Source organism: Pristiophorus japonicus, chromosome 13 (assembly GCF_044704955.1).
Source record: "Pristiophorus japonicus isolate sPriJap1 chromosome 13, sPriJap1.hap1, whole genome shotgun sequence".
NCBI classification, from domain to species: Eukaryota; Metazoa; Chordata; class Chondrichthyes; family Pristiophoridae; genus Pristiophorus; species Pristiophorus japonicus.
Window position 1 is genome coordinate 68,763,090 of NC_091989.1, and position 26,510 is coordinate 68,789,599.

General features: G+C 45.9%; 1 protein-coding gene across 4 annotated transcripts in view; it reads right to left on the minus strand.

Moving 5' to 3' along the window:
- sox5 (SRY-box transcription factor 5) overlaps positions 1-26,510 on the minus strand; it is a 239,853-nt gene that overhangs the window by 202,504 nt on the left and 10,839 nt on the right. For 3 of the 4 annotated variants that reach the window (XM_070896691.1, XM_070896690.1, XM_070896693.1), the window contains one exon: positions 17,844-18,054. In XM_070896691.1, coding sequence (XP_070752792.1) covers positions 17,844-18,054 — 211 coding nt within the window. Of the gene's footprint in view, positions 1-17,843; positions 18,057-26,510 lie in introns of all 4 variants that reach the window. The other variant, XM_070896692.1, reaches the window with a different exon arrangement.

A 26,510-nucleotide genomic window follows, 5' to 3' on the forward strand; every position in this document is an offset into this window, starting at 1 on the left:
ATGGATCTGAGGCATGGACGATGTATAGAAGGCACCTCAAGTCGCTGGAGATATATCACCAACGATGTCTCCGCAAGATCCTGCAAATCCCCTGGGAGGATAGGTGCACCAACATCAGTGTCCTCGACCAGGCTAATATCCCCGAGTATTGAAGCACTGACCACACTCGATTAGCTTCGCTGGGCAGGCCACATAGTACGTATGCCAGATACGAGACTCCCTCAGCAAATGCTTTATGCGGAGCTCCTTCATGGTAAACGAGCCAAAGGAGGACAGCGGAAACATTATAAGGACACCCTCAAAGCCTCGCTGGTAAAGTGCAACATCACCACTGACACCTGGGAGACCCTGGCCGCAGACCGCCCGAGGTGGAGAAAGTCCATCCGGGAGGGCGTTGAGCTCTTCGAGTCTCAATGCAAAGAGCATGGCGAGGCCAAGCACAGACAGCGGAAGGAGCGCGCGGCAAACCAGCCCCACCGACCCCTTCCCTCGAAGAATGTCGTCCCGTCTGTAACAGGGTCTGTGGCTCTCGTATCGGACTGTTCAGCCATCAAAGAACTCACTTTGGGAGTGGAAGCAAGTCCTCCTCGATTCCGAGGGACTGCCTATGATGATGATGGTGTTGTGTATAAATATATGTTGTGTGTGTTGTATGCTGTGTGTGTTGTATATAAATGTGTATAAATCAAGATCCATGGCGCGTCCCTGGACACCGTGCACCACTTCCCATACCTCGGGAGCCTCCTATCAACAAGAGCAGGCATTGACGACGAGATCCAACACCGTCTCCAGTGCGCCAGTGCAGCCTTCGGCCGCCTGAGGAAAAGAGTGTTTGAAGACATGTCCCTCAAAACTCATGGTCTACAGGGCTGTAGTAATACCCGCCCTCCTGTATAGCTCAGAAACATGTACAGTAGGCACCTCACTGGAGAAATACCACCAACGATGTCTCCGCAAGATCCTACAAATCCCCTGGGAGGACAGATGCACCAACATTGGCGTCCTCGACCAGGCCAACATCCCCAGCATCGAAGCACTGACCACACTTGATCAGCTCCGCTGGGCAGGCCACATCATCATCATCATCATCATCATAGACTGTCCCTCAAACGAGGATGACTTGCTCCCACAAGAGTTCACAGATGTTTCAATGAAGGACCCGATGTTCCAGTCCTGAACTCCAATTGAGGGGGTGGAAGATGCCTGTGCGTGGATTTTTTTTAACATGTGGTGACCGTTGCACACCAGCCACCACACGGGCTTGACAGAGCTCGGCCTTTATCCAGTGGCAAGGGTTATCCAGGACGACTGGAGACCAGCTCTGCTGCACGGACCTAGCGCACAAACATATCGCAGTGTGGGCTGGCCCGTGCTGCCCCTGGGCCCTCGCCTCTTCTGGGCCCAGGCTCAGAAGCATATTCAAGCATATAGAGCTATGTTAATCATACAGGATTATACCGGACTTTACACTGAGCATCTGCCGGGTTTCACTTAGATAACACAGACTACAAAATTCAGGAGAAGCTGTAGCTGCCATCCTTGGTCTATTTGCTCTAGTATTTGTAGTATGAGGTGGTCCCTCGTGTCGAGGATGACCCGCTGTCACACCAGGCAGGCCACATAGTTCGCATGCCAGACACGAGACTCCCAAAGCAAACGGTCTACTCGGAGCTCCTTCACGGCAAACGAGCCAAAGGTGGGCAGAGTGAACGTTACAAGGACACCCTCAAAGCCTCCCTGATAAAGTGCAACATCTCCACTAACACCTGGAAATCCCTGGCCAAAGACCGCCCTAAGTGGAGGAAGTGCATCCGGGAGGGCGCTGAGCGCCGAGAGCATGCAGAATTCAAGCGCAGGCAGCGGAAGGAGCGTGCGGCAAACCTGTCCCACCCTCCCTTACCCTCAACAACTATCTGTCCCATCTGTGACAGAGACTGTAATTCCCGTATTGGACTGTTTAGTCACCTAAGAACTCACTTCAGGAGTGGAAGCAAGTCTTCCTCAATTGCGAGGGACTGCCTATGATGATGATGATAAATGTGTGCGTGTATCTGTGTGTAGTATGTTGTGTTTGTGTCATGATGTATTTTGCTTGAGTAAATAAGGAGAAACTGTTGCCACTAACAGAAGTGTAGGTAACCAGAGGACATAGATTTAAGGTAATTGACAAAAGAGCCAGAGGTGAGATAAGGAGAAATCTCTTACGCAACGAGTTGTGATCAGGAATGCGCTGCCTGAAAGGGTGGTGAAAGTAGATTCAATAATAACATTCAAAAGGGAATTGGATAAATACCTGAAGGGGAGAAAATTGCAGGTCTGTGGAAATGATCCTTTAAGCTGCGCGGCACTCCAGGGCTCCTGCCCAGCCAGTGATCCGGCTTTTAAATTGACACTTAAAGGGGACACGCAGCTCAAAAAAAATATTATGGGGAACATTGCGTAGTGGGGAAAGCACAGGGGAGTGGGACTAACTGGATCGCTCTTTCAAATATCCGGCACAGGCACGATGGGCCAAATGGCCTCTTTCTGTGCTGTAAGATTCTATATCTAAAAGACCGAGACACACCTTTTCTAAATGTTAGCAAAGCATTCAAACAACTCCCAGGTGAATTCAGGAAATAGCATCGTCTCCGACTCCAAGTCCATGTGATGTGAATATGTTACTAAGCAGGAAAGGCAGCACATCTTTCCATATTTTTGGTTTCAAACTGTATTAGACAATTCACCCATCTACTCTCTCAGGTGGATGTCAAAGATCCCATGGCACTATTTCGAAGAAGAGCAGGGGAGTTAGCCCGATGTCCTGGTCAATATTTATCCCACAAGCAACATAACAAACACAGATTATCTGATCATCATCAAATTGCTGTTTGTGGGAGCTTGCTGTGCACAAATTGGCTGCTGCGTTTCCCACATTACAACAGTGACTACACTCCAAAAGTACTTAATTGGCTGTAAAGTGCTTTGAGGCTTCTGGTGGTCGTGAAAGGCGCTGTACAAATGCACGTCTTTCTTCCTTCCTAGATTACACATTGTACCTAGTTTCCTCACACTAATCCCAAAATAATGCATCTTTCAAATCACCAGCACTCCCCACCGTGAGCTATATGTCCGTTTCTTCTCACCACGCAACAGTGCATTTGAAGAAAGGCAAGGGCACAGCCAACGCCTGGTTTAGCACACAGGTTGTAACCGAGAGAGCAGAGGGGTTGGAGGCAGTCGAGCCTTGCACAAAGGCTGGAATAGTAAGGAAACGCTCGGGAGTTGCACAGCAGACCAGTGACGAGGCACAGTGCCATCCCATTACACTCCATCTGGAGACTGCGAGTAATCCCTTCTCACTACCAGACCCCGGTCCTTGCTCGAGCTGGAATAAACAATGCCTCAAGTTTGTGTCGATAATCAAAAGTCGGACCAAATCAGATTAAAGCCAAGCTGCAGGACTCCTGAGCAAAATGGATCGAAGTGGGTGAAGCTACAATGATTGGCGTCTATAGTGAATGCAGCCCATTGCTGCTTTAATGTCACAGACGAGCTGCACAAACAAAATCTGCATCTAAAAACAATAGCCGAGTGACCTGTACTGCTCGCATCTTAATCAATAGCCCTGGTACGTGGCTTATTACCAGGACCAGAACTAAACAGAGATTTCACGGGGAACTGCGCCTTCAATTGCCTTCCATTTCCAACTGCTGCCGCAGTCAGTAATTACACTGTGTGATGCATTTTACATTGACACCGCATTAGTCTGTTGGGCTTTAAGTTGCCATACAAATTAACATGAGGCTAAACATTGCATCGAACCTTGCACAACACAGAATATGGGGAAAATGGCGCAGACATTTTTTTTCCCCTCAAGACTACTAAAGATTCCGAAGCTCACAGAATGAACTTTTCAGTCTATCAGCCATATTTCCAAACTGAAAAGTAGTCCATTTCATTTTATTTTTCCCAACTGATTTCATAATTGGACAAAATATGTTCCTTTCTCTTCCATTATTGTACAATCATAGAATCATATAGCACAGAAGGAGGCCATTCAGCCCACCGGGCCTGTGCTGGCTTTTTGAAAGAGATATCTAATAAGTCACAAACCCCTGCTCTTTCCCCACAGACCTGTAGATTTTTATATTTCAAATAATTACCCAGTTCCTTTTTCAAAGTTACTGTTGTATCTGCTTCCACCACCCTTTCGGGCAGTGCGTTCCTGGTCACAACAACTCACTACATAAAAAGAAAATCATCTCCCTTCTGGTTCCTTAAATCTATGTCCTCTGGTTACCGATACTCCTGCCAATCAAAACAGTTTCTCCCTACCTACTCTAACAAAAAATTTTGAACATCTCTGTTAATTCTCTCTGAAACCTTCTCTGATCTAAGAAAATCAATACCCAGCTTCTCCAGTCTCTCCATATAACTGAAGTAAGTGCCATGGTCTTGCTGTTGCCGCTGTTAAGATACAATAAGTGGGAAGGTTGATGCGAATTGTGAAAACATTTTTAGCGAGTCTTCTGCTAGCTCTGCATATGTGTCACTGTATTGTGCTGCGCTTTGTGATGCATCAGCTCTGGTAAGTTTAGTGTTAATTCTTGTGGATTCGGACATCCAGGAACAACCTGCATTTCTTTAGCGCCTTTAATGTCGTGAAAAGTCCCAAGGTGCTTCACGGGAGCGTTATCAGATAATTATCCAGAAGCCGTGTGCTACCTCACCAAGTGACTGTTCTTCATATCTAAGCCCAGAGTGCAAGTATCAGGAGCTTATTTGACTACAGAAGGCATCGCAGGCGAGCCTGATCTCGGCTTAACCCATCGCGCACTTTCCACAGGGATCACGAGACAACGATCACGACACAGCGATCAGGACTGATTGATTTTCCACCCTCCCCACACTGAAGGAAGTGTGGCCAATCGTAGCAATTCCCTCTGCCATGTTAGCTGAGGTCAGCTAAGCCAGTATAGTCCAGGGATCAAATGTCCAACCTGTATGGAATTTTTAAAAGTTCATTCACAAGATGTGGGTGTCGCTAGTAGGCCCGGCATTTATTGCCCATCTCGAATTGCCTTTGAGAAGGTGGTGATGAGCCACCTTCTTGACAACCGAGTGTCTCGCTGGGCCATTTCATAGAAACATAGAAAACATAGAAAATAGGTGCAGGAGTAGGCCATTCGGCCCTTCGAGCCTGCACCGCCATTCAATGACTTCATGGCTGAACAAAGTTTCAGAGGGCAGTTAAGAGTCAACCACATTGCTGTGGGTCCGGAGTCACAGATAGGCCAGACCGGGTAAGGGCGGCAGATTTCCCTCCCTAAAAAGGACATTAATGAACCGGATGGGTTTTTACAAAATCCAATAGTTACACGGTCACCATTACTGACACTAGCTTTTTATTCCAGATCTATTTAACTGAATTTAAATTCCCCAGCTGCCATGGTGGGATTTGAAGGCCAGATCATTAATCCAGGCCTGCTGTGAATACGAGTCTAGTAACATTACCACCATGCTGCCATTCCTATTATTGCCACACCAAGTTCCTTTACTCAGTGCAATATGTATCACTTCTTTACTTTTTTCCAACTTTCTCCATCTTCCTCTAAAAGCAGTGCCTTATGCGAAGATATGGCTCCATGGCTTACCCAAGCGTCTATTCTTCAAGTGTAGAAGTCTAGACAATAAACGTTGGCAGACTATGGGGCAAGGTGGTCACGCCATGTGTAGCTTGGGTGGACACTGGGTCAGGAGAGGATCAGGCTTGGCGGTTATGCCACCTGTGGGCAAACAGCCTGCCAACCACCGCTGCCAATGTTGGCGGATGGATAATGGGCACCCTGACAAGGCACAGCAGGACAACTGGGCAGGAGTCAGATCTTGGCAAGGTGTCAACACCTTCAGGAGGAGGGGCAAAGAGAGATATTGGCGAGGGCGAAAGAGAATGGGCTGCCTTTTTCCTCACTGAACATCAACACAAGCCCATTTCCAACAAGGGGTCACTGGATAGTGATGAGGAATGGCTGATTTTCCCCTCCTTAACCCAAGCACCAGTTTAGGTGCCCCTCTCATTCGTTCTGGCCAAGATGACAGGCGAGGGATCAAGTTTGGAATATTTCTAGTCAACACTGCCAACCCTGCTTCAGTGGGTAGCACTCTGGCCTCTGATTCAGAAGGTGATGGGCTCAAGTCCCACTCCAGAGAATCAAGCACATAATCTAGGCTGAAGCCACAGTGCGGTGCTGAAGGAGTGCTGCACTGTCGTTGGTGCCCTCTTTCAAACAGAATGGCACTGGCGGCAGTATGGCCTATGGGGGCGGCGAGAGTGACAGACACAAAATCGAGAGAAAATGAAATTAAAAACATTGGGATGTGAACGGTCTGGGTTTAAGTTTGACAAAATCTAAACTTACTTTCTCTTTTTTTTGTTTTGTTAATTGTCAGACTTACATGTGTTAGTGTTTAGTCCTCATTCTAGTTGAAGTAAATTGCGGCTTGGAGCAGCTCAAGCAACCATTGTACCCATCAATAACTCCATTCACTGAGGCTCCTGATCGTTGGAGCATCAGGTAAAGGAAAATAAATCACAGAAGCCGGTTTGTATTCAGAAGCTCTGAGCTTGACCCAGCTGTGACTAACATATCAATCGGGCGGCCCGCTATAACTGAGTTTGTTTTTCCCCCAGACCACCTGGATTAAGGGTCTTATGCCAACGGAGTGGCCCACTGAGGGAGCGGGGGTGGGGGGCAGTGGTGGGGGGGTGGATAAACGCAACTGAGAGACACATTAATATATAAAACATGTGCAGTGCAGTATTCCATCTACTCTGCTGCCTTTGCTCCTGTCAGTGCTTCAGGGCAATTAAAGTGGGACCCCGTAAATTGGTTTAAAAGCATAGTACAGGCTACGGTTTTAAATATGATAAATAAATCTTTAGCTGTGAAAATTCTGAGTCGGCCAATTCTCCCCACCCCACTTCCAATCTGATTTATCTTCCTTGTTTGTTAAAAATTGCTTTCAGATCATCCACAGGTAAATGTGCCCAACTGTGAGTCGATATCTCAATTGAGTGATCACACTCAAAATGACTCTGTGACAGTGCCACAATATGGCTTCGCTGGTTTGGCTAGTTCATCTTATTATAAATGTATTTCAATTTTTGATTCTTAAACAGGCAACTAGACACACGATACACATTTAGGGTTAAAAATTCATCCATTTTTTGGTGATGTTTCACCGTTTTTGGAAAAAAAAGTGTGGCAGGAAATTCGGTGAAGTCTTGCGCCGCACTTTTCAAATACCGCTGGAGAGAGGAGCGCCGCTGTGCAAGACTCGAAATATCGCTTTCACCAAAAAAATTGCCTCTGAGCGCACCCGTATTTAGGACAAAAAAAACGCCAGGGAAAAAGCTGCGTCGCAGCCCTTGGAGCAGTGGTAAGTACGGAAACCTATAAAAAAGGTAAGTTAAAGTTTTTATTTTTTAATTCTTTTGAAGCGATTTGCTAGTCAAGTGTCTTGTGAATGTTTTGTGATTTTTTTAATTTTTTGCTAATTTTTGGGGGTGTTTCCCCCCTCCCTCGCAACGGTATCGGCCTCGGAGAAAAGCTGCAGAAAATTCGCGGTTTGCGCCACGAATCCTCGAGCAACGCCAATTTTTACTGCTGCGCAAGTTAAAGCCAGAATTTACAGCCTCGTAGCGACAGCGTTGCAATAACGGTATTTTTGGTGAAAAAATACAATTATCGCCGTAAACCGAATTTCTAGTCCTATATATAAACTTTAGTTAGGTTTAAGTGAATTGACCTGTTGCAGCAAAGCCTTTTGTTTGGCTCTGTGGCTACCAAACTTTAGTGTGTGGGTCCGAATTCATTGAAGCCTATGGCTTTGCTACGGGTGTGGATTCAGGGGTGTGGGTTTAGGTTGCTACCTGCTAAGCAGGTAATTTATCATTCTGAGCCTCGTTCCTAGCTAGGTCAATCCCTAATCTTTTGATAAACTGTCCAATAATCGAGATAATTGACTCACATGTCTGCTTACTCAGGTTAAAATGACCCGGATTTTGCGGTGGGTAGTGACGGCAAAACTGTCAACGTTCACCATCATTACCCTCTGAAACTGACCGCAACTTCAGGAACCAGCACACGAGCAGATAAACGCGGAAATCCAGGCACTGGGGTCCGTCGCTCCACCACAGGCTGCGCTGTGGTACGCCCCACAGCCGGCAATCAATTCAAATCACATTGAAGGAAGGAAACTTCCTCTTAACGCTGGAATATCGTGGTTACACCCATCCTCCCACCCCGAAAAAGTTAAGCCTCATTAAAAGAGGTGTAACTGGGGTTTTAATGGCGTACTGACTGCTGAACAACCATCTGGTCCCGAAAAACGAATTTTATATTTGTGGAATGTCAAATTTTTCCATTAATATGATTAAGAATTACATGGTGTTTAAAATATATATATTTTTAAGTTTGTTCATGGCATTTCAGCTTCTACCTTAATCCCAAGTGTATGTCCCAATCTTTATTTCTTGCTCTGTAAAATGTATAAAAAGTAAATCAGAATCTGTGCATTTTACTTCCTGGTTTGCTGTCTGTGAGAATCGTACAATGTGATTGGCTGCTCCGCTTGTTTGATAACATCACTGTCGATGGACACTGGAGGTTCACTTGATTTGGTGGCAGATTCAAACATAGGTCAGGAGAGCTGAAATTCCTGCCCCAGAGACCGCAGCTTTCTTCAAGGTCAGTAACAAGCGCTGTCGCTTCCCCGTTCACCGCAAATTCCAGGCCAATGTCTTTGCGGATACCAAGCCAGTTTATCGGAGTTGAAATTAGACATAACAAAATTCATTAAAATCGCAAGAAATCTATATTTTCTATTTTAATATGTGTGGTGGAAATCTGGAACTCTCTCGTCCAAAAAGCTGTTGAGGCTGGGAGCCAAGTGAAAATGTCAATTCTGAGATTGATAGATTTTTGTTGGGTAAGGGTATTGTAAAGGATATGGAACCAAGGCAGGTAGATGGAGTTAAGATGCAGATCAGCCATGATCTAACTGAATGGTGGCAGAGGCTTGAGGGGCTGAATGGCCTCCTCCTGCTGCTACGTTCCTGAAAAACCTGCATTCATCTAGTACTTTATCACATCCTCAGGACATCCCAAAGGGTTTTACAGCCAATGATGTACCTTTTAAGTGAAGTTACTGTTATTGTGTATGCAAAATGGCAGCCAATGTGCGCATATCAAGGTCCTACAAACTGCATATGAACAAATTAAAGTTAATCTGCTTTTTCTCGTGGGGGATGAATGTGTGTTGAGATACTGGAGAACGCAGTACCCCTCTTCAAATAACGTCATGGGGTCTTCTAGGTCTACCTGAGCAGGCAAACAGGGTCTTGATTTAACATCTCAATGGAAAGAGGACATTTCCAACCATGCAGTATTCCCTTGGTACTGTACCAAAGTGTCAACCTAGATTATTCGTTCATGTCCTGGAGTGAGAGGGTTTAAATCCACGACCATCATAATTCAGAAGCAAGAGTATTACCAACTGCGCCAAGCTGACACATGGAGAGAAAGAGCAGGAGAAGGAATTGTATCTGAATGCATGACCTGTTTGTTAGTAATACTGCACAGTGTGATTTCAACCTCATTGTTCCTAAACACAGTCACTGTTAAGTAGCATTCCAAATAGAAACATGCTCATTTCAGAAATTCCCATTCCACTACGAATATTGTGTGGAGAGTTATATTGTTCTTGAGCTGTTTTCTATTAAGAAAGGGAACCAGCAGAATGCAATTGAAAGCCAAAAGCAAGCAAACTGTATTAGGGAAATACGATGCACGTATTAGACAAAATTTTACTGGGTTACATGATAGAGAAAGAACATAAGGTTATTTAGAAGAGGTATAGCTCTGAACTGGAATTCAGCTCCACAGAAATGAATGGGGAGCGGGGCCCAGTATGAAGAGGGAAGTCGCTCTTTATTAGATTCCTCTTAAGTGCAGTACACCGTACTAATCCAAAGTCACACTGTCGTCATCAGCCAAACTAAAAAGGAACATTGATGTGCAGTGAAAGGAAACATTCAAGCTATTATTTCCTTTGCCACCTTACACACATCCATTAATACAGTGCCTCATGCATTTTCATACTGCAAGCCATTCAGTCTTGAGGAGACCTTGATCGATAGGTTTGACTGGCCATCTTAATTAAGCTCGAAGAGTCCGTCCACTCACTACCCCAGCACCACTTGAGACCTGTTCTCCTTATTAAACTCACAAGCCCTCCCCCGAGTACTCAAATAAAAGAGCGTTTGAAGCAACAACAGCAGCTTTTGAGGTTCTGGTCCCCTGGCCTCAGGTGGTAAAGTTGACTTTGAGTAAGCTCTCCAGAAATATTCTAGTAGAAAGCGTGTCTGCTGTGCTTGCTCTTGTTATTAAAAATAGCCATGAATACACACTAGAACAAAACCACCCCGGGGTCTCTTTAATTGTAGTGAATGTTTGATATAAAGCTCTTCCACATCAGCATGAAGGAACCATAATATGGGGTGGAGGGATGTGTTTGTTGATTAAATTTAATATGCGCAGTCATGGCAAGCCCCTTGTGCATGGAATCACTGAGCGTCAAATACCTGTTACCGCTAATAAACGCCACATTCAGGCAAGTTGGCCGCATTGAGTGACCTTTGATCTGAAGTCCAAAGAAGATGGTTATCTCACAAACCAGGGTCAGCCGCAGAATCCAGTAAGCAGTTGGACCGAGCAAACCCTACTATCTACCGGGCTGTTAGCGTCCTGTGTAATCTCCAGTGCCCTTCTAGATTTGTGCCAACGATACTGCTCAAGCACTCATATCCTCCAAAGCTCGAAAAGCAGGAGGAATCTTAGCAACAGGGTTAGCTGAATGGTGCGGGTGTAAATAATGCAACGACAACAATCCCTCCAGTTTCATTTAACACTGCGATTCCTCCTACAGCAAGACACGAGGCACAGTGATACCATCAAGAGTAATGAGACTCTTCAGCTTTGTCTTGTTCAACTGCACAATCTGGTTTAAGGTATCAAAAAATACAATTCCACAATGTCATTTATGAATGAGAGTCTCTCCAAGGTGGAGGTCAGTGCTGGCACGTGATGATGTCATCGACCAACACTGACAGACCAAAATTTCATTCTGTTGAAACCAAATACACGGAGGTTTCAGATGTAGTGGTTGGTGGCAAGTGAGATGGTGAGACGCAAAGACTCCAACTGACCACAGCTGTACTTTAACTTGAATTATGCTGGCTTTGTGATTCAGCCACCTCACGATAGATTTACATCCCGGCATGAAGATAAAAAAAGCAAGACATTATATAAATACAGACATATTGACCAGAAAGCATCCTACAACCTTCTGAGATCTCCGCCTTCCTCCAATTCTAGACTCTTGCGCATCCCTGATTTCCATCTGACGAAGGGTCATCGACCTGAAACGTTAACTCTGTTTCTCTCTCCACAGATGCTGCCTGACCTGCTGAGTGTTTCCAGCATTTTCTGTTTTTTTCCTGATTTCCACCGCTCGACCACTGGCGGCCGTGCCTTCAGTCATCCAGGCTCTAACTCCCTCCCTAAACTTCTCCGCTTCTCTACCTCTCTCTCTCTTCCATTAAGACGCTCCTTAAAACCTACCTCTTTCACCTATACTAATATCCCCTTAAGTGGCTCGGCATCAAATTTTGTCTGATTATGTCCCTGTGAAGCGCCTTGGGATGTTTTACTATGTTAAAAGCGCTATATAAAACAAAGTTGTTACATATATTAAAAAATTTAGCGTAGTGACATAGAGCAGCTTTCATCATCATCATAGGCGGTCCCTCGAACGAGGATGACTTGCTCCCACATGAGTTCACAGATGTTTCAATGAAGGACCCGACGTTCCAGTCCTGAACTCCAACTGAAGGGGTGGAAGATGCCTGTGCGGGGATTTTTTTAATGTGTGGTGGCTGTTGCACACCAGCCACCACACGGGCTTGACAGAGCTCGGCCTTTATCCAGTGGCAAGGGTTGAACCAGGACAACTGAAGACCTGCTCTGCTGCACAGACCTAGTGCGCACACATATCGCAGTTTGGCCCAGGCTCAGAAGCATATTCAAGTATATAGAGCTATGTTAATCATACAGAATTATACTGGACTTTACACTGAGCATCTCCCGGGTTTCACTTAGATAGCACAGACTACAGAATTCAGGAGAAGCTGTAGCTGCCATCCTTGGTCTATTTAATTGTCTCTGTTGAACCTTTATTCTAGTATTAGTAGTATGAGGCAGTCCCTCGTGTCGAGGATAACTCACTTTCAAACAATAAAGGATGAGTTCACTGGTGTTTCACATGAGGAACCTGACATGCCAGGTCCAGAACTGCATCCTGAAGGATGGAAGATGCCTGTGTGTGGATTATTTTAACGTGTGGTGGCCGTTGCACACCAGCCACCACACGGGCTTGACAGAGCTAGGTCTTGATCCAGTGGCAAGGGTTAAACAAGACGACTGGAGACTGGACCCAATGATTTGTATCTGCATTCTATTTAATTGACAATTCATATTGCAACACCAACATCCAATTTTACACTAACCTGTTCAAAATCATAGAGCTTATCAAGCCTACCCGCCTCTGGTTCTACATTTCAAACCAGGGCTTCAACGGAGATGTGTCAAATCCAGGCCGTATGATGAACTTTCACCCATTGCTACCACTTTCATGGAGTCACACAGGCAGGATGTCAAAGCGCATGTTGTCTATGCCCAACAAATTATGCAAAATTAATATTAACACCATAGCAAAGAAAAATTCACCCAAGTCTAATTAAGGCCAAAATAATCTGTCCCATGTAATTTGAGCCTCAGTTTTCATCCACAATTTATACCTTTTCTTTAGTGCCTTCATACATGTGCGTCTTCTTTCAATTAAAATGTAAAAAAAAAAGAGGTCAGCGACAATTGAATTGATTTGTTCCCGGTGATACTCACTCTCCAAGTTCGAGGAGTTAGTGAGTCTGTTATATCCGTGGCTCCTGTACGCTGTGCTTTCACAGTGGAGAAAGGGGGGGGCTTGAAACACAGAATTAGAGGAACAGAAGGCGGCCGTTCAGCCCCTCGAGCTTGTCTCGCCATTCAATTAGATCGTGGCTCATTTGTACCTCATCTCCATTTGTCCACTTTTGCTCCATGTCCCTCGATACCCTTACCCAATAAACATTTGTCGATCTCAGTCTTGAAAGCTCAATGGGCCCCCAGCATCCACAGCCTTTGGGGGTGGGGGGGGGGGGGGGAGGGGGAGGGGAGGGGAGGGGAGAGTTCCAGAGTTCTGCTACTCTTTGTGTAAAAAAATCTTCCTGATTTCAATGGCCTGGCTCTAGTTTTAAGATTATATTCTCTTGTTCTGGATTTCCCCACCAGAAGATATAGTTTATCTGTATCTACCCAATCAAATCCTTTTAATCTCAAATCTCGTTCTCTCAGAGGGTTGTAATTCTGTGGAATTCTCTGCCCCAGAGAGCTGTGGAGGCTGGGTCATTGAGTATATTTAAGGTGGAGATAGACAGATTTTTGAAAGATAAGGGCATCAAGGGTTATAGGGAGCGGGCAGGGAAGTGGAGCTGAGGCCAAGATCAGATCAACCATGATCTTATTGAATGGCAGAGCAGGCTCGAGGGGCCAAATGGCCGACTCCTGCTCCTATTTCTTATGTTCTTACGTTTTATCATGTTAAACACCTCAATTAGATCACCCCCTCACCCTTCTAAACTCAAGGGAATACAAGCCAAGTACAACACATGTCCAAGAATGTAATAATCTACTAATAGAGGCAAAATCTACGGGATTATTCAGAGCACAATTGGGTGCCATGATGGGAGAGTTAGTGTATCAGAGGGATGGGCAATGGTTGAATGCTGTTCCAGCCCTGGCTTTTCCTATAAGGTTTCTTGTGTTGCTCCATTGTCAAGATGATGGTCCGGACAGGGCGAAAGGCAGCACTTCATGGCCACTTCAAAAGTATGTTTCTATTAGCGAGAAAGCAGGAATGGGGTACTGAAGTTGCATGTTCAGCCATGAACTCATTGAATGGCGGTGCAGGCTAGAAGGGCCGAATGGCCTACTCCTGCACCTATTTTCTATGTTTCTATGTTTCTATGTTACCGACCTACATCTTTGCCACATGCTTTTTCTAAACTATTAAATGCAGAATTTAATGCAACACATTAGCAGTCGCGTCACTTTAAAAGTCATCATCATAGGCAGTCCCTCGAAATTGAGGAAGACTTGCTTCCACTCTAAAAGTGAATTCTCCGGTGGCTGAACAGTCCAATACGGGAATTACAGTCTCTGTCGCAGTCTCTGCCACAGGTGGTTGAAGGAAAGGGAGGGTGGGACTGGTTTGCCGCACGCTCTTTCTGCTGCCTGTGCTTGGTTTCTGCATGCCTTTAAAAGTAACTATCCTGGCTGCACACCTCTTGGCAGACTTGTTTAAACCAATCACTTCACATAACTTTTATTTAAGAGGTTTTTTTTTGAAGTTTCTGCTGGGTTTAAAGTGATGTTGCTGCTTTCCGTAAACAGAAAATTCTCCTTTACTTTGTCGTTTAAAAAAAAAAATGAGCAAAAGAAACCTCAAACATACTTTGAGGTTAATGGGAGCACAAGCCTTCAGGAACACGCCCTTCAATTGGAGCAGTTGAGCATTTTCTTCTCATTTCAATCATTGTCAGTCAGTTGTGTTCGCCCGGCAATGCGAGTGCGTACAAATGAACGGGTTTGGCAGCGAATGAGGACGGAGACGAGCTCCAATCCAGTGGGAAACGAGTCCAGCACCCAAACCCTCCCCAAACTAACAGGGTGCGTGGCACCCAAGGGTGCACAGCACCTTCCCTGCTGCCTCGACTCATGGCCTGTACATTAGCTTCCAACTTATTAATTCTTCCCGAAATGCAAACGAAGGGAAAGAGCCAAAATGTACCACTTCAGTGTGATTTAACTACGCCATAATTAAATTTTCATCACAACCTGCCATTCGATTTAATGGTTTTTGCAAGAGACAAAAGAACAATGACTGGGGGGGGGGAATAAAGGATTTTCTGCTGTATACATCACTGTACGGTTTGCTCGCTCTCACTCAAGAAGCTCGGTGCCTTTTGTTTGTACATTTAACAGCAAGAGATAATGTGTGGATTCTGTATCCATTCTAATGTATAGCTGCAACCTTCATTAATGCAGCCTCAAGAGCATGCTTGCTCCGCACCACAGACGCAATATAATTCAGCGTTTGCATGTTCTTCTCAATGTGGAGTGACACACTGAAAACATTAACAGTTATTTGTGTAATCATTTGTGGCAAACTCGTACAAAACACAAATACACTGTGAAGGGCATTTAACAATCAATTCACCGAGGAGTGAGAGAGAAACAAGAAAAGAGCAGGATAAAATCTCCAACACTGTAATAACACAACAGAATGTGTAACAAATATGCAAAATACAAGGCCTGGAAAACATGAGATACAATGGAGCTAAGTAGTGATTTTATCAGTATTATGAGGTGGTAATTTTACCACAGAGCTGTGCTCAACCCATTAGTGAGATTAGGACCAACTGCCTCACTCAAAGCTGCTGAAAATATAAACTACATATACCAAGGCTCTTTTAAAACACCACACGGCCTTTTCTCACATTACAGATGGGCCTATGCTACCATTACCAGCTGTTGTTTTTAGCCCTAGGATGAGTGATACTCCATTTAACTTTCTTCCCGCCAGCCCTACAACCCTCTTGCAACTCTCTGTTCCTCCAATTCTGGCTTCTTTGTGCATCCCGTATCCCCTTTGCTCCAGCATTGGCGGCCGTGTCTTCAGCCATCTCGGCCCTAGCCTCTGGAATTGCCTCCCTAAACCTCTCCACCTCCTTCAAGACACTCCTTAAAACCTACCTCATGCACCAAGCTTCAGGTCACCTGTTCTAGTGCGTCCTTTCTTTGGCTCGGTCTTAGTTTTTGTCTGATTATGCTCCTGTGGAGCACCTTGGGATGTTAAAATTGTCAGAGAGAAGGAACTTGCAGTTATACAGCCTCTTTCATGACCTCAGGACATCCCAAAGTGTTTTACAGCCAATGAAGAATTTTTTGAAGTGTAGTCGCTGTTGAAATGTCAGAAAGTACTTGTGCCAAAATATGCTTTTAAATGTTCTTCCTTCCTCGTCGAATGCCCACATTTTGAGAATAAATAGTCTGAATTAGCTAGGGCTAGGAGAGGGGGAAGCTCAGCCCACCCAGTCCAGGGGTAAGGGTCTTCAGTTATGTGGAGAGACAAGAGAAGCTGGGATTGTTCTTCTTAAGAGCAGAAATGGTCAAGGAGGAGATTCAACAGAGTTGTTAAAGATTCTAAGGGGTTTTGAAAGAGTAAATAGGGAGAACCTGTTTCCACTGATGGGAGGGTTGGTAACCAGAGGACATACATTTAAGATAATTGGCAAAAGAACCAGGGGGTGGAGAATGTTTTTTACGCAGCGTGTTGTTGTGACCTGGAACGCGCTGCTGAAAAGGTGGTGGAAGCAGATTTAATAGTAACTTTCTGAAGGGAATTGGGTTAATACTTGAAGGGGAAAAACAATTGTAGGTTTATGGAGAAAGAGCAGGGGAGTGGGACTAATTGGACAGCTCTTTCACAGAGCCGGCACAGGCTCGATGGGCTGAATGCATTCCTTCTTGGGAAGCCCAGAAGAATTTGCAGAGGTTGGGTGATTGGGGCTTGGTAGTGGCACATGGCCTTGTCAGAAAGTGCCAATCCTCACTGTCACACATGACGAATTGCCACTTGAATGAGGTCACCACTTGTGGAGCTGTCGGCACCTCCAGAGCAGGAAGGGGAGAAAATGGAAAATAGATTTGATGTCAATGGAAGCTCCTTGTCATTTCTTTAAAATGGAAATTATAAGTACAGCTTTTAAATAAATTGAATGATGTACGCTCTGCGCTATTTGTTTGATGAATTCTTAAAAAACAAGCATATAATTCTTTTGGCAATAATTGGGCAGATTGAATTGCAACACTAAGGCGGCGATTTTAACCTAATCTGCCCAGCATGGGATCGGTTCGATGGCAGGTTTACACCCGCCCGATTTTACCCTCCATTGACTTTCCCCAGGGAAGGTTCAAGCCAGTTTCCTGCCGGGTACGTCAGGTTAAAAATGTCCCTCAATGTAATAAATAATCCAGGCCGGTGGCTGGCGTCATTAACTCGTTCAAATAACCCGTTTGCGCCAATAATGACCACACCCTGTCCAGTTTCTAGCAGTACGCTCAGAGCAATAAAAACACTGAGCCATTCACCCCCGTCTGCCAGAGTCAGACCGTGGAACTTTCACCAGATCCAGCACGCAACACGCCTCAACTTTAATCGTTGCAAATCGACATTCGCCCCGTCAGTTTCAGGAACCCAGAGAAGATGATTCGGCCTTTTTTTTGCACAAATCCATGTATTAATATCTGCTTTCAAAGTGTAATCCAGTACTTTGCATTGAATTCAACTTTTGTGTGGCTGTTCTGCAGAGTTCATTTGAACAATTGTCAAATACAGGCTCCCCAAAGATGATTCCAATTAATTCAGACTGGCATGTGAACAAGGACACTTTCCAGAGACTCTTTGGCAAAAGCAAGGTTGAGCTGTTGTATCTGCCGTTGCCACGAGACCCTTCTCTCTTTGAGCTGGCAATAGTGCGGTGCTGCTGGTTAGCAAGCCTGTTCCCTCTGTACACTCCCCGCACACCCCCTGTGCACCCCAACCCCCGAAACAAAACCCCCAATTCCCCTTTCGCTTACCCTCAGGCTCACTCTTGATGAGCTCCTCCATTTTCTTCTGCTTCAGTGTGTCCACCACATCAGCCAGGCTGCCTTTACGTCTCTCTGGGGTGCCCAGTGCTGTGCCGGATCCCGACTCACTGATCTGCCGAGCCCCTTCTTCAGTCTTCAGAGGTGAGGTAGATGAGTTGTGTGTGGGGAATAGAGAGGCTGCTTTATTGCCGTCGTGATCCTAGTCAAAACACGAGGGGGGAGGAGGAGAAATATTTGAATTATTTTAGGAAAGCATGTCCAAGTCATTTGATAAGTTGCCAGAGCCCAGGGTTCATTTCCCTGGACTTAATTATAAAAGCAGCGCGGACATTTAGAGATAGTGTCAATAATCTGCCTTTGTTAATCGTTGCTAATCCATATCTAATCTAGTGTCCTTATCATTTCTTTGACATTAAAAGTCAAATTACTCTGTGGCCTGCTCAATGCCCAGCAAGCAATGTTGAGAGAAATATAAATTGTTCAAAGAATCATGTTAAAATCACAGCAAAATAGATCTCGTACTCTCCACTTGCCTGGATGAGTGCAGCTCCAACAACACTCAAGAAGCTCGACACCATCCAGGACAAAGCAGCCCACTTGATTGGCACCCCATCCATCACTTTAAACATTCACTCCCTCCACCACCGGCACACCATGGCTGCAGTGTGTATCATCTACAGGATGCACTGCAGCAATTCGCCAAGGCTTCTTCGGCAGCACCTCCCAAACCCGCGACCTCTACCACCTAGAAGGACAAGGGCAGCAGGCGCATGCGAGCACCATCAGCTCCAACCAAGTTCCCCATTCCGACTTGGATATACATTACTGTTCCTTCATCGTCGTTGGATCAAAATCCTGGAACTCCCTCCCTAATACCTTCTCAAGGGCATCTAGGGAGGGGCAATAAATGCTGGCCTTGCCAGCGACGCCCACATCCCGTGAATGAATATAAAAATAAGAAGAGCTGCAGCAGTGTAGTTTGCACACATCCAGATTGCATGGGCCCTCTTAAATATGTCTTGATGTGCGAACGAAATAGCATGAATAGTATGGATGGAATAGACCTGTCCAAATACTCATACTTTTTTGAATCAATTGAAAAAAATATTACAGTCTACCGTTCTTTCTCTCCCTGTTACCCTCAACAGGTCCTTAGCACAATCAGTTCAAATATGGCACCCAAAATGCATTGGTGGTGTTGTCACTATAACTATAACCCAGAGAAAGGTAAAAATGTGGGGCCCGCTACCTACCACAAGGACTAGTTCATGAACAGCTTAGATGCATTTAAGGAGAAGCTGGACAAGCACATGACAGAGAAAGGAATAGAAGGATATGCTGACAGGGTTAGATGAAGAGGGGTGGGAGGAAGCTCGTGTGGAGCATGGACCAGTTGGACCGAATGGCCTGTATCTATGCTGCACATTCTATATCATTCTCTGTAACCTGCCAAGTAGCTGGGTGGAAGTATGGGTTACATCTTGGTTATTTCACCTCTGGGATCTGGGATCTGGGCTCAGTTCAACCTAGAGCCATCTGATGAGTGTCTCCACCCCCAGGAGCTGTATGAGCCTGAGGAATTTGGGTAAAATTTGGTATGGGTCCATAGGGCATAAGTATCTTAACTCTGCCTTAATTGCCGTTAAATTCGCAACCTGACCAGATGAATCCCCAATTGGAATGCAGCAAGTCTGTAAAACAGTGTAAATTGGGGAATTACTGCCTGGAAGGTTCAAGCCTACAGTTACAGAAATACTGTCAGAGCCGAAGAAATACAAGCCAGCCGAGTCAAACTAGTTAGGTATCAAATCTTGGGTACCTACAGGGCATATATATGGGAGGTGAATTCTTTTCCACTTGAGGAATTTTTTTTGTAAGAAACTGGAAACGCAAATTCCCCTACAGGCACTGGTAACATGACCCTTCGCTAAACCATTCTGGCTTGCTCCAGCTCGGTTTGAATTTCCAGCTCCATTCCCCACACAAGTTCTGGAAGTCCGGTTCTGAGTGCCCGTGTGGCATTTTCAGCCCACTCCATTTTTCGACATGGAGGGCTAGGGGAGTGTTCGGCGAAAAGAAAGACTTGCATTTATATAGTGCCTTTCATAGAAACATAGAAAATAGGTGCAGGAGCAGGCCATTTGGCCCTACGAGCCTGCACCACCATTCGATATGATCATGGCTGATCATGCAACTTCAGTACACCACTCCCGCTTTCTCTCCATACCCCCTGATCCCTTTAGCCGTAAGGACCACATCTAACTCCCTCTTGAATATATCCAACGAACTGGACTCAACAACTTTCTGTGGTAGAGAATTCCACAGGTTCACCACTCTCTGGGTGAAGGAAGTTTCTCCTCATCTCGGTCCTTTATGGCTTACCCCTTATCCTTAGACTGTGACCCCTGGTTCTGGACTTCTCCAACTTTGGGAACATTCTTCCTGCATCTAACTTGTCCAATCCCGTCAGAATTTTATAGATTTCTATGAGATCTCCTCTCATTCTTCTAAATTCCAGTGAGTATAAGCCTAGCCGATCCAGTCTTTCTTCATATGTCAGTCCTGCCATCCCAGGAATTAGTCTGGTGAACCACCGGATGTCTCAAAGCGCTTTACAGCCAATTAAGTACTTTTGGAGTGTAGTCACTCATGTAATGTGGAAAACGCAGCAGCCAATTTGCGCACAGCAAGCTCTCACAAACAGCAACGTGATAATGTCCAGATAATCTGTTTTTTGGTTATGTTAAATGAGCGATAAATATTGGCCAGGACACCGGGGATAACTCCCCTGCTCTTCTTCAAAATAGCACCATGGGATCTTTCATGTCCACTTGAGGCCTCGGTTTAATGTCTCATCCGAAAAACAGCACCTCCAACAGTGCAGCGCTCCCTCAGCACTGCACTGGAGTGTCAGCCTAGATTTATGTGCTCAAATTCTTGGAGTGGGATTTGAACCCACAACCTTCTCACTCAGTAGGTGAATGTGCTGCCCACTGAGCCACAGCTGACACTGAGCAATTAGGAAGGCAAATGAAAGCAGAAGGTGGTGGAATACTCCGCACTGTCAGTGGCCAATCCAGCCTGTGTGACCCGGGGAGGGGGAGGAACCAACCCACCACCCCCACCCCCAACCCTACCCCCGCTCCATCAAAAGACCACACGGGCTCTTTAAAGTTGGGAATCATTCAAATTCTAAAGCCCGCTATAAATTATAAAAAGGAATATTTGCACAGCATTAATGTTTTATAGCTTATCCAATAAAAAAGGCAATTCCTAGCAAATCCTCAGGAACACAAAGAAAAAAAAGCATAACTATCAAAACATATTATTTTTAATAGCCTACATAATAAAGCTGTTCCATTTAGTAATTAGGTGCCAAAAAGTGACTTGAAGGCTAAAGGGGGTTTAAGCCCTTTACTAATTTCATATTATGGCTATAAATGTGAATTGCCTTATTTCAGGTCTTTCAAGAATAACTTATTTGTCTGCATTTCCTTATAATTATACTAAATGTCCCATTCTGTTCCTATTTCTTCTACGTTCCAATTAATTTCCACTTATTCTGTCCTGAATAGCCTCCTGCAACTAGTCTAATGCAACAGACATCCCTGAATATATTTGCTTTTATCTTTTTTTGTTTAATGTATGAGTTTAATATGTAATGGAAATTTGTTGCCTTCCTCCTGTGATACATCTGTACGAAAGGAAGGATATGTATAGATCCAACGAGATTTTGTTTTGTGACTCTTGTTGTATATTGGAAACGAATGACCCCCCCCAAGCCCCACAGAGTGCTTTTTTATTGTTTGGGGGGGGGGGATGCGGAGGCTGTATGATTCGCCCCCACCCCGCGTCCGCGATGTTCAGTGCGAGCTCATTGCACGGAGTAGAACGGCAGACTGAACTCCTCAGCTCACAGCAAGCAGCCCAGGCAGGTAGTAATAATGAAGATGAAAGAGACCGCTGTTCATATAGCTGGTGGCATTCAACGTTAATTTAATTAATGAAGAAAAGATCTGTAAGTAGTGTCAAATTGTTAAAATGATGGGCCTAATTTCCAGAAGTGCTTCAAGAAAAAAAAGTCCAACAGCAAGCGCGTCTCCCGCTCTCAATGTCAATCCGTAAGCTTTCTATTTTCTGCTTTCTTGTGCCGGAGAAGCAAAAAATAGGGATGGGGTGGGGGAAGGAGAGAAATCCGAATCAGATGGTCCTGAGGCCAAGTCTTAATGACGGGGTGACTATCTGGCTCACTGCTCTCTCTGTCTCTTTGGAGAGGGGAGGCATCACTATAGAATCAGAGAAATTTACATCACAGAAGGAGGCCATTCAGCCCATCGTGTGCGCCGGCCGACAAGAGCTATCCAGCCTAATCCCAATTCCCAGCTCATTATCCGTAGTCCTATAGGTTACGGCACTTCAAGTACACATCCAAGTAATTTTTTTAATGTGGTGAGGGTTTCTGCCTCTACCACCCTTTCAGGCAGTGAGTTCCAGACCCCCACAAACCTCTGGGTGAAAGAAATTCTCCTCAACTGCCCTCTAAACCTTTTATCAATTACTTTAAATCTATGCCCCCTGATTATTGACCTCTCTGCTAAGGGAAATAGGTCCTTCCTATCCACTCTATCTAGGTCTCTCATAATTTTACACACGTCAATTAAATCTCCCCTCAGCCTCCTCTGTTCCAAAGAAAACAACCCCAGAAGCCAGAGCTTGCCAATGTCAGCCAATATTCGATCCATTTGTTATTGATTTTCTCTTAACTCCGTAGATAGGTGTTGGCAAAGCTCACGACAGAGGTTGCCATTCACACTTCTCCCCGAAAGCATAGATGACATTCACTCTTACAACATCGCAGTTGTCTTCCGATTGCTCTGTGACAGATCGAAGCGAGAGACGGTTTAAGATCATCCCGTAGAGAGGTGGGTTCCTCACCCTAATCCTAAACGCCCCCCCATCCCCACCCCTCCAAAACATCAACCCTTAGAGAGGTGGGTTCTTCACCCTAACCCTAACCCGCCCCCCCCCCTCCAAAAAAAAAATTCAACCCTAACCTCGGCGACCCAAACCCTGAATTTAACCCAAACTTTCCCCAATCCAGAATAGGCCCCAACCCCAACTTCTAACGCTAAAACCAACTCCCAACACTTAAATAAATCGCAACCCCACACTCCCCATGCAAGCCATGCTAATATAGGGAGCAGGACCAACCCCATTACCATTGCCCCAGTCAAGCACAAAACAAACACCAGTTTTGGCAAGAAAAGCCAGGACAAGATGTATTAAAAAGCCAAATAGAAGTGGCAGGCCTCAGTGCAACAGAAACTCCAGCAATAAATGAGAGTATGAACACAAGGAAGGCCAACAACGCCCCGCAGCACCCCCCCCACCCCCAACCACCCCCGCGCCCCGCAACCTCTAACCCTGAACATCTGGGAATATCAGAAGGCAGGTGAAAACAACTGAAATAAAGAGAAGATCTTATACATATAGATAGGTGTCAGCAAAGCCAATACTTAAAAGAAGGGAAGTGGTTCCAAATGACTCTGACAGGGAGAATTCACTGAGAGCTGGGACATTTGTAACTGCAGGATTCAAGAAGGATGTGCACTCCACATCTAAATCACACTTTGAGAAAGACTTTATATTCACGTAACAAGCATGGATTTGAGTTCCCCTGTTGGACACATTGGTCCAACAATGGGTTTGTTGAAATCAAAAAGAAAGTCTTCTTTCAAAATCCCCCAATTGTGCAAACTTTTAAGGTTTCAAATCAGCTCCTTTTTATTTCAGGCAGAAATGGCTTGCTTTACGTAGAGTCTCTCTTTAAAAGCAATTCCATTTGTCGAGGGAGCAATTTGCCATTCGACGTTTGTACTGAAAAGGCTATCTTGCCACTCGCAGAATTTGCTTTTTGTGCGTTAGAATCAATGTCTCCTCTTATATTTTTTTCCAGTGCTCTTTAACTGGCTGCACAGCCCATTCCAATTTCCGCGCGTGCGCGGTTTTTCCCATACAAAGGCGGGTGAGCGGCCTGCGTGGGACCTCAACAGCCACGCAGCTTAACTGGAACATTGGTCAGAATTATAGGGGGGAATGTTAACCCATGAAAACAGGTGGGTTGAGGTCGGGTGGGAGGTCACAGTGTTAAAAAGCTGGATCCCGACCCCAACCCGTCCACTTCTGCTTCTAATATCGGCGGGGTAGCCAACCCATTCCCAGGAGTCAGGTCATCTATTTAAATATAATGAGGCTGCATGCCTCAAATTGAACCAGAATTTCAAATTTAACTCTGGCTGGTTGGGTTTCTCAGGCAACGGAGAAAGTGCCAACTAAAGTAAGGCGATGGCTGCTAGATCCAGGAGGCAAGTGCCTTTCCATTTATGTCCTGGATCCAGCATCGCTGCCTAACCCACGCCCGCGATTGGAGACCCCACCCCCTCCCCCAAAGCCTCTGATACCCTCTCAATGAGGCCACTGTCCCCCCGTCCCGGCCCCGAGGCCTCCGATCACCTTCCCGGAATTCCCCCTCCTGCCCAAAGCTCCTCCAGCCCCGAATATCGCTCCTTCTCCCAATATTCTGGCCCTGAATTTCTCTCCCTCCCCTCCAATGCTCCGGCCGTTATCTTCTCTCCCTCCTCCCCCCATCCCCCGCCCCCACCCGATCCATCCCTCCCTCCCTTCTTCCTCTGCAGAACTGCTGCAGGTCTACCCTCCTGTAGCCATCTTGCCTCTCCATTTGGCTGCCTGCGGATGGGAAACAGATTTGAAATGCAAAACAGGCCCTGCCGTTAAATTCAGCACAGCCGGTGAGAAACCTGTTCTGCCGGGTTTCCCTGCTGCTTCCTAGCTCCCCTCCCAACCCCAGCCTCTCCTCCCAACCCCAGCCTCTCCTCCCAACCCCAGCCTCTCCTCTCAACCCCAGCCTCTCCTCTCAACCCCAGCCTCTCCTCTCAACCCCAGCCTCTCCTCTCAACCCCAGCCTCTCATCCCAATCCCAGCCTCCCCTCCCAACCCCAGCCTCCCCTCCCAACCCCAGCCTCCCCTCCCAACCCCAGCCTCCCCTCCCAACCCCAGCTTCTCCTCCCAATCCCAGCCTCCCCTCCCAATCCCAGCCTCCCCTCCCAACCCCCGCCTCCACTCCCAACCCTCCCCTTCCAACCCCCGCCTCCCCTCCCAACTCCCACCTCCCCTCCCAACTCCCGCCTCCACTCCCAACCCCCGCCTTCCCTCCCAACTCCCACCTCCACTCCCAACCCCCGCCTCCCCTCCCAACTCCCACCTCCACTCCCAACTCCCGCCTCTCCCCTCCCAATCCCCGCCTCTCCTCCCAACCCTCCCCTCCCAACCCCACTCCCGATTTAAACTTCTGGCCATAGTGTTGGTATTGTTTCATTTTACATTTCGAACAAATAGAATGACATAGAATGTACAGCAGGTTCGGCCCAACCAGTCTGTGCCGTTGTTAGAGCTCCTCCCATTAACCCTATCAGCATCACCTTCTATTCCTTTCTCCCTCGTATGTTTATATCTAGCTTTATGCTATTCACCTCAACCACGCCTTGTGGTGGTGAGTTCCACAATCTCAGCAAGCTCTGGGTAAAGAAGTTTCTCCTGAATTCCCTATTGGAGTTACTGGTGACTATCTTGTATCCAGTTTGGGTAAAATGTTTGTAAAGTGGAGCAGGTGAAGACAGAGGCCAGGTAAGGAAGCTTCAGCTGTGATTTCCTCCTACCCGTTTCTTGTGGATACTGCAGCGTTGGAACTCAGGAAGCCAGCTGCTGCCAGAAAACGATTTAAACACCGTCGCTACATCATCTTCTGGTTGCTGCGATTCTCAAAGATGAACAGGTCACCACTGTTTAACGTTGTCCTTGTGTGTTAATTCAGTATGACAAGATAAAGCAGTAATCTGTGCTCTGAGAGGCTGTAAGCCTCTGCACTATCTCGGGACACACCAGTAGATTTACACTGTATATCATTTTATACAATTGCTGTGACAAAGCCCTTGAGTTCTCCGATTCTTTAATGTAAATCTCTCTAAACTTCTCTGCCAGTCAGAATGGATTTGGTTGTAGGTAATCTGTGCAAACTTAATATCTTACATATGTGAATGGACGCAATCCTTGGAGAGGATGTTTTAGATCTTAAATAATCCACTGATCCTGCCTCTACATCAGCTTTTTTTTCTCTCTCTGCAGCTTGACATTAAACAAGCTGCTGGCTAGATGTCATTCCATCCAGCGTGAACGATTAAGCCACATTTTATGTTCCGAGATTTACTTCTCAAGTAATGAAAGCTTGCACAGTATCTGATTGGTTAGGGCTCAAAGATTATCCGGAAAGGCTGATGTGAATATTGTGACATACGTGGAAACGAATAAGCAAACTGGAATTTCGCCGTAGGCAAAAATAACACTCTCTCCCCCTCTCCCCACCACCCCAACTTGTGAGCTGCCTTTAAACTGGTACTGATTTAATTCGGATTCTGGGACCACCAGCATATGTGAGCCAACCCCTGACATGTACACTGCTCAATCCACCTCTCTTACCAACCCCCGCCCCCCTGTCCCCACCCCACCTCCTCGCACCCAGTCAGTTGGATCTAGGTCATCCATGATGAGGTATGCAATTGTGAGCCTAGTGGGTGAACT